Genomic DNA, 6819 nt, shown 5'->3' on the forward strand with positions numbered 1-6819 from the left:
GGGACGCAGCTGGGCCTCGCTCCCTTCACCTCATTTCGCCTGGGGAAAGGTCGGGGGAGGCCGGGGTTTCGGGCTCCGAGCCGCCCGGCGGAGGGGGAAACAAGTGCCCCGAGCCCCTCCCGAGGCTGGGGCTGGCATAGGCCTGGGGACTCCTCTGGCTTCCCCATCCGGACGGGGCAGCAGCGCCGGGGGGCTCCCCCTCCACCTGGGAGCCCGTGTCCATCTCAGCCCGTCTCCCGAGGCTGCGGCACCCCTGGGCTACCCTGCCCCATCCCAGTCCTGCTGCAGTGGGGGTGGCACTGGGCCTCTCGCCCCTGGGCTCCCTGGCATGGCGGAGGGGAGCTGTGCCCTGTTCAGCTGCCCAGAGACCCAGAGGCACTGGGCACCAGCTGTGTCCTGGAGGCATCTCCCCACCCGTGGGGATGCTCCACAGCCTCTTCCTTCCCCTTAACCTAACGCCACTGCGCAGTGGGGCTACCCCTTTCAGCCTTTTCAGGAGATGAGCACCCTCCACCAGGACATCCTCTGGCTTCCCCCTCCTGGCAAGTCCCCAGGGTGTCCAGTAGTCCTTCTGGGGCCACCCTGACAGGTCCCCCAGGCACATCCCTGCTTGGCCGTGATGTCCATGGCTCTGCCAGCCTTCTCCCACCTCGAAAGCTCCCCTGGCCGTGCCCCCGCCTGGCTGCGCTGACCTGACAGCTCTGCCAGCCATACCTCTACGCGGCCCCAGGCCCTGCTGTTTAGCCTCCTGCCCACCACCCAGCTGTTTTTCCACCACGTCTAATTTCTGGTGGCACCAGTGGTGGAAGGGGTGAGGATAACACTCACTGGGCGCCCGAGAGCATCTTGAGGGCCCAACAGTGATTTTCCCTGGCACGCAGCCGGATGCCCCCCCCGCCACCACATCTGTACATTTCCACCGGGGCAAAGTCAAGTCCCATATGGCATTTGTGTCACTGAATGAACAGTAAGCAGAGAGCGGAAGCTGCAGCAGCTCGGGGAACAGACTGCAAAGCCTTCTGCCCCCTTCCCCGAAAGGGTGCACCGTGCCCCAGACAGGCTGGGCAGCCAGTCCCTTTCTCCAGCGTAACCCACCGCAGGGCCCAGCCTTGTTCCACATGCAGGAAGCCAGGTCCTGTTGCACAAGGAGGGAAACCAGAGCAAGGACAACGCCTGCACAACGGAGGGAGGCAGGAGAGAACACGAGTGCCTAAGTGAAAGCTGGAAATGGGGCCTGGGAACGCCAGGAATTGGAGGGGGGAATAAGAGGGAAATGAATTTCTCACCTGGGCAGCCCTGCTTTTCCTCACTGTTTATTTTTCACACTGAAGGTCAGTCCCCATCCTGCCGGTGGGTTGCCACAGTGACCAAATGCAGGGGAAGGGCCAGGCTGGCCCTAGGTGCAAGCAGCTATTTCAGGGAAAGTGGCCTTTGCCCACCTGCTCCCGGCCAGAACATGACACCGTGTGTCAGTGCCAGCAGGGCACAGTGGGGGAGACGGGGTGATCCTGCAGTCCCCCCGTCCCCCCCAAGACCTGCTCATGCCCCTGGGACCCGCTTCCTCTCTGCAGCTCTGCCCCTGCCCCATTTCCCCTCATCCTAGGCGAGGGAAAGGGCTTTCCCCGGGGGAGACTGAGGAGAGAAGAGTGTGATCAGAGCAAACGCAGCCCAGGTGTGCGTGCTTAGGGGCGACCCAGGCACGCTTGTCCGGGCAGGTATGCCCGTTTTCTCCCTGCCGCAGCACTCGGCTGTTCCCAGCTCCTGCCAGCCCCATCCTGCTCCCTGGGAAGACGCTGCCTGTGTCCAGTGCAAGCCTTGAAGGTGACAGGAGCAGTGCCACGCTCCCAGCCTGACCTCAGAGCCTCTTAGCAGGATTACCTGGGCTGTGGGCACTCTGCCTTCCTCGGCATTAGCCTGTCCTCCCCGCGCCCCTGCCTGTCATCATGCACTTGGCCCAGAGTGCCACCGGAGCAGTTTTCCCATACAACCCAAGCCGCAGCCCTGGGAAATGCTCTCTGCTGACCACATTGGACCCCAGAGCGGGGAAAAACATGGGGATTACCATATGATTTCAGGACACCTCAACTCTCACCCTGGCCTGCAAAAGGCCACTCCTTGCCTCAGTTTCTCTTCCCACTGTCCTGGCCCGGGAGCACCTCCTTCTCCTGCCAGTCACTCCTACAGGAGCCAGCGTGTATCTCTGTTCCCCAGAGAAGCCCCAGCATTAAGCAGAGGTAGTGATGCCTGCACAGCCTCCCCTTTCTCTGGTGTGAAAGTGGAACAACCGGCTGGGTCCCTGGGGTGCCCCTGGACTGCTGCGGTGGGATTCAGCCCCACGGCATCAGCCCCGAGGCAGGGCCAAGGCGGTGGGTGCAGCTGGGAGGGTTTGCCTGCATACAAGTTTTGTAACATGCATAAGCAGCTCAGCACAGATTTACTCCTGAGCCGAGTGTGACCCTGGCCAAGCTGTCAGGAAAGGCCCCCCCCGGCCCCGGGCTCTGCGTGGGGCCAGCCCTGCCCTCCCACACCTCCAGTGCCTTGGGAGTGCCCCAGAGCCACCCACCGCCTTCCCAAGGGTGACACACGCAGCCACCTGGGCCAGGGCAGCCCTGCCTGGGCTTTGAGCTCCCCGGGGTGGAAGCAGCACGTGGGCAGTCCTTCCCTCCGCCCCAGGGCTCTCGACCACCGGCCCCCAGCCCCACCGCATCTCCCCACCCCCACAGCTAATCTTGGCCTCCTGTTTAGGAAAGTTAAAGCAGCTCAGAGCAGGGCCAGATGATCCTGCAGATTAAAGACTTAACAGTACCACCGTCCCGCTCAGCGCACCGCCTCTGGGCTGGCGGGTCAGTGTGCCAGTGTGTCAGTGTGCCACACACACCCGTGCGCGCAGCCCCCTTCCCTGTGCTCGCTGCCGCGGGGAAGGCACTGGATTGCTGGCAAAGGAAAAGAGGGGGCATCTGGCATCTTTGTGGGATGTCCCCCCCCCCGTCGATCACACTAGCTAGAACAGTAGTGCCGACACAGGGAGGGAGCTGGGAGACTGCAACATTTTTGTGCACGATCCCCGTGCACTTTGGGAGCTACGTGCCTGCCTCTCTTGGCACACGTACGGCAGCACACACCTCTGGGGGTCACGGACACCCGCAGGGTCCCCCACTGTGCCAGCGGCACGTGCCGGGGCTGCAGGAGAGCCCAGAAAGCTGGAGCATCCTGCAGGTGCAGCCAGCTTTTCCCCGCTAGCAGAGCTATTTTGGGGAGCGCAGGCTGCGGCCGGGCCCCCCCCTCAGCCAGGGGGTGCCTGCTGCGGCTGGCTGATGAAAGCTGCCCTTTGTCCGCTTGCAGGGTGCAGCGTGGGGCCAAGCTGGGAGAGCAAGCGGGTTTGTCCCCAGATAAAGCGGCCCCAAGCTGAGCTTTGAGCGGGTGTTTGCGCAACAAGGCCCCAGGCCGGCCGTGTGGGATCCTGGAGGGATGAGCAGATGGCATTGCCCTCCCCCCCCCCCCCCCCAAAATGCACAGGCGATTCCCTGTCACCCCCCAGCCAACCGTCATCAGACTCTGGGACTGGCTGCTATGGTGCCAGGACTGGGCTCACTGGGCAGGGTGGGGGTTATGGGGTGGGGGAGGCAGGGGGGTGCTCGGGGGGGGTTGCTGGTGTTTGCAGTGGAGTCACAGGATTCGGGGGTTGGCTGTGGCTTATCATCTGGGGTCAGCGTTCCCAGAGCTGCGCCTGGGAACCTCTCGGGGCTGAGCCAGGTGGTGAACAGCCCCTTCGGGCCAGGCTGTGCCCTCCCGCAGTGCCCGCTCCGCCAGGAAACGGCTCCTTCGATGCTCATGCCCTGGGCCACCTGGGCAGGTCCCCAGGTCCCTCACTGCCAGGCAGGCATGGGGAAGAGCCCCCTGCACGACCCTGCTCCCACAGGGCTCAACGCACAATACCCCACGGCAGCCGGGGAGCCACAAAGAGCCTCACAGATCCCCTCGCCCCCCAGCACAGCAGCGCTGCCCACAGGTGCCAGCAGCTTGTAGCCCCTGCGCTGCTCTAGCCCCAGGGCCTGAGGGGCAGGGCAAGCCCAGGACCAGGGGTAGGACCTTCCGGCCAAGCAGGACCATTTCCCCCACCCGCTTCATGCGGGTGGTGCCAGGAGAAAGCAGTCAGAGCCCAGATACTGTGTTTCCACCCATTTATTGGGGAAGCCACACCAAAGTATTGAAATAAGTTAAAAGCACAGTCCACGCGGGCACGTTGCATTCATGAGTACCAGGAAGGCAAAGGCAGAGTGGGATCTTCAGTAGAGAGGTGGGTAGACAGGATGGAGCACCAGGGAGTCCCAACAGCTGCAGAAACCTCCACAATAAAATAGTAGTAGTTGCAAAACTAAAGTTGCAAATAAAACTTTGCCTTTAGTATGGCCTTAAAGGCAAAGTCTGACTCCAACCTCCTTGTGAGGAGGCACTGGGCTGGAAGAGACCTGAGGGGGTGCAGGAAAGAAGAGCACAAGTCCCAGGGAATGAAAGGGGACACAGGAGGGAACCTGGCTAGGAAGCAAAACCATCCTTTACAGCTTTGTGTCCTCCTGGGAGCAGGGACTGGGCCTAGTCACTGTATTTTTGGGTTTCCTGACAGTCTCCTCTCCACCCTCATCTTTCACATCTGGTATTTGTGCCTCACTCCATCCATCCCCCACAATAGCCCAAATTTGATGCAAGATTTGTTGCAGTGGGGGAGAAAAGCAGGACTGCTTTTTACCCTCCCCCCCCCCCCCCCACATTTTCCTGCTTGGAGGAAACAAACTTTTCCCCAAACCACTTGGCTCCCAAGGAGGCTGGGTCTCAAACTGCCATCAGACACCCTGAACATGAGCGAGGCAGGGCCCCCTCACCCTCCAAGCTCTGGTTCACGCCTGGAGGGGGATGCGTCCCCCAGAAGTATGGGGTCAGCTCCACACCCCAGGAATGCTGCCATCGGGGCAGAGATGTCCTGAGCCACCAACCACCCACAGCTCAGACCCAGGTGGTGCAACGTGGCCTTGCTCTGGCCCATGTGTTCCCACAGCCCCCTGCCCTGGGGTGCTCTCCGCAAAAAACACTGCTCCCTAAAATGAGACACCTCCCCCAAGCTTCTCAAATGGGCCCATCACACCACAGTCCAACTCCAGCCCAAGGGAGACACTTCCCCTGACCCCCAGTGCCCAGAGAGCCAGTCCTGGAGGAGGCAGGGGGGTCCCAACACGGCTCCCCCATCCCTAGCTACAGCCACAGGCATCAACGATCATGTCGGGGATGTCAGTCTTGACAATGTTGCTGTTGCGGTCGAAGTAGAGGACAGAGAGTGGCCGGCGCCGTGTGGGCACACAGCAAGAGTGCCCTGACGCTTGGATGTTGTTGGCTTTGACAAGGTTGAAAACAGCTGTATGGAAGGAAGAGGCCATCCCAGGGCTGCCCGCCACGTGCAGAGGGCACTGGCCCACACAGTAGTTTATCTGATAGCCCTCGGGCTTAATGATCCAGTCGTTCCAGCCGATGTCACGGAAATCCACATAGTAGTCCTTGCGGCAGCAGAGGTTGGAGTTCTGGCTGCAACGGAGGCTGCGCTTGGCCACGCGATGTCCCGGCTCCCTCACCTTTGCCTCGGCCACAAGGAAAGGCTGGTGGGACCGGCTGGCATTGACCACAGCCACGCTATCACCCCTGTCCCCGAGGCTTTCCAGCTCCAACCGCAGGGTCCTGTGCTCTCCCCCAAAGAAGCTCTGCAGGGCAGGCATGAGGGAGAAGGCATGCCAGCCACTGCCCTTGGCACTCAGTCGCCTCTCGCTCAGCAGCGTGCGATTGCCCCTGGCTGAGTCGCCCTCCCCACCCGGAAGAAAGATGCTCAGGGTGAGGTTGGCTGCCAGGTCTCGGGGAACTCGGAGGTAGAGCCAGAGCTGGGCCTGCAGGATGTGAATGTCTTGGTCCTGCGTACGGCTGAACTGGAACTGCAGCCCCGTGCTGGAGGGAGACACGGGCTCTGAGGGGAGAGAGGGGTGAGGAGGCGAACGCTGCAGGAGGCTGTGCTGGCATCTGCACACAGGGGCCAATCCCCTCCAGTTGCTTCTCAGGACAGACCCACCAATTCCCCCCTTCCCTGGGACCCCCAGTCTGTCCCCGTGGGGTGGCTGCTCCCCCCTGCCTGGCAGAAGGGGCACCAAAGGGGGCAGGGGGCCCCTGCTCTCACCTGGCCTGTTCCCCGCTCTGCACAAGGTGGTGCTGGAGGGCACTTCCAGCCTCCTACAGAGCCAGTCCATGCAGCCCCCCATCCCACTATGAGGAGCCCTGAGCACCCCGGGTTCCCCCGTTCTTCAGGAAGGGAGGAGCAGCAGCAGCAGCACTTAGGGTGTAGGAGCCTGATCAGCCAACACAGGAGCAACAGGGGGACCGCATCCCCTTCCCCTGCGTCTGAGCCTGCTCCATCAGCCGCACAGGGAGGTCACTGGAGCACAGCAGGTGCACTAGCTAGTGATTTAATTACAGGCTGAACAGCCCCCTGCACCCTCATCCCACTGCAAGGGGGCAGATGGCCGGACTCCAGCACAAGCAGGACTGCAGCGCTCCTAAGTGAAGGCAGTGTGCATCCCTGGGGGTCCCCACCAGCCCAGGGGACCCTTCCCCACGGCTGCTCCCAGCCCGGCAGGAGCTCACAGAAAACCTCTGGCAGCCGGCATCGGCACCGCCCTGCCCGGCCCAGCAACCCGGGGTCCCCAGCACCCACCTGGCTCCGCGAAGCTGATGATCTCGTAGCCCCGTTCGTCGTCGTCGTCGTCGGGGCTGCGGCGGGCGCCGGCC

The 6819-nt window shown here is 62.5% G+C and overlaps 1 protein-coding gene across 1 annotated transcript in view; it reads right to left on the reverse strand.

Moving 5' to 3' along the window:
* Window positions 1–5243: 5243 nt before the first annotated feature.
* LOC112972149 (inhibin beta C chain-like) overlaps window positions 5244–6819 on the reverse strand; it is a 1877-nt gene continuing 301 nt past the window's right edge. The window contains exons 2-3 of the mRNA XM_026078264.1: window positions 6746–6819; window positions 5244–6004 (exon numbers count right to left, since the gene is read on the reverse strand). The exon at window positions 6746–6819 is cut by the window's right edge and continues 87 nt beyond it. Coding sequence (XP_025934049.1) covers window positions 5244–6004; window positions 6746–6819 — 835 coding nt within the window. The remainder of the gene's footprint in view (window positions 6005–6745) is intronic.

The sequence above is a fragment of the Apteryx rowi genome, unplaced genomic scaffold (assembly GCF_003343035.1).
Source record: "Apteryx rowi isolate R43461 unplaced genomic scaffold, aptRow1 scaffold_475, whole genome shotgun sequence".
Classification (NCBI taxonomy): Eukaryota; Metazoa; Chordata; class Aves; order Apterygiformes; family Apterygidae; genus Apteryx; species Apteryx rowi.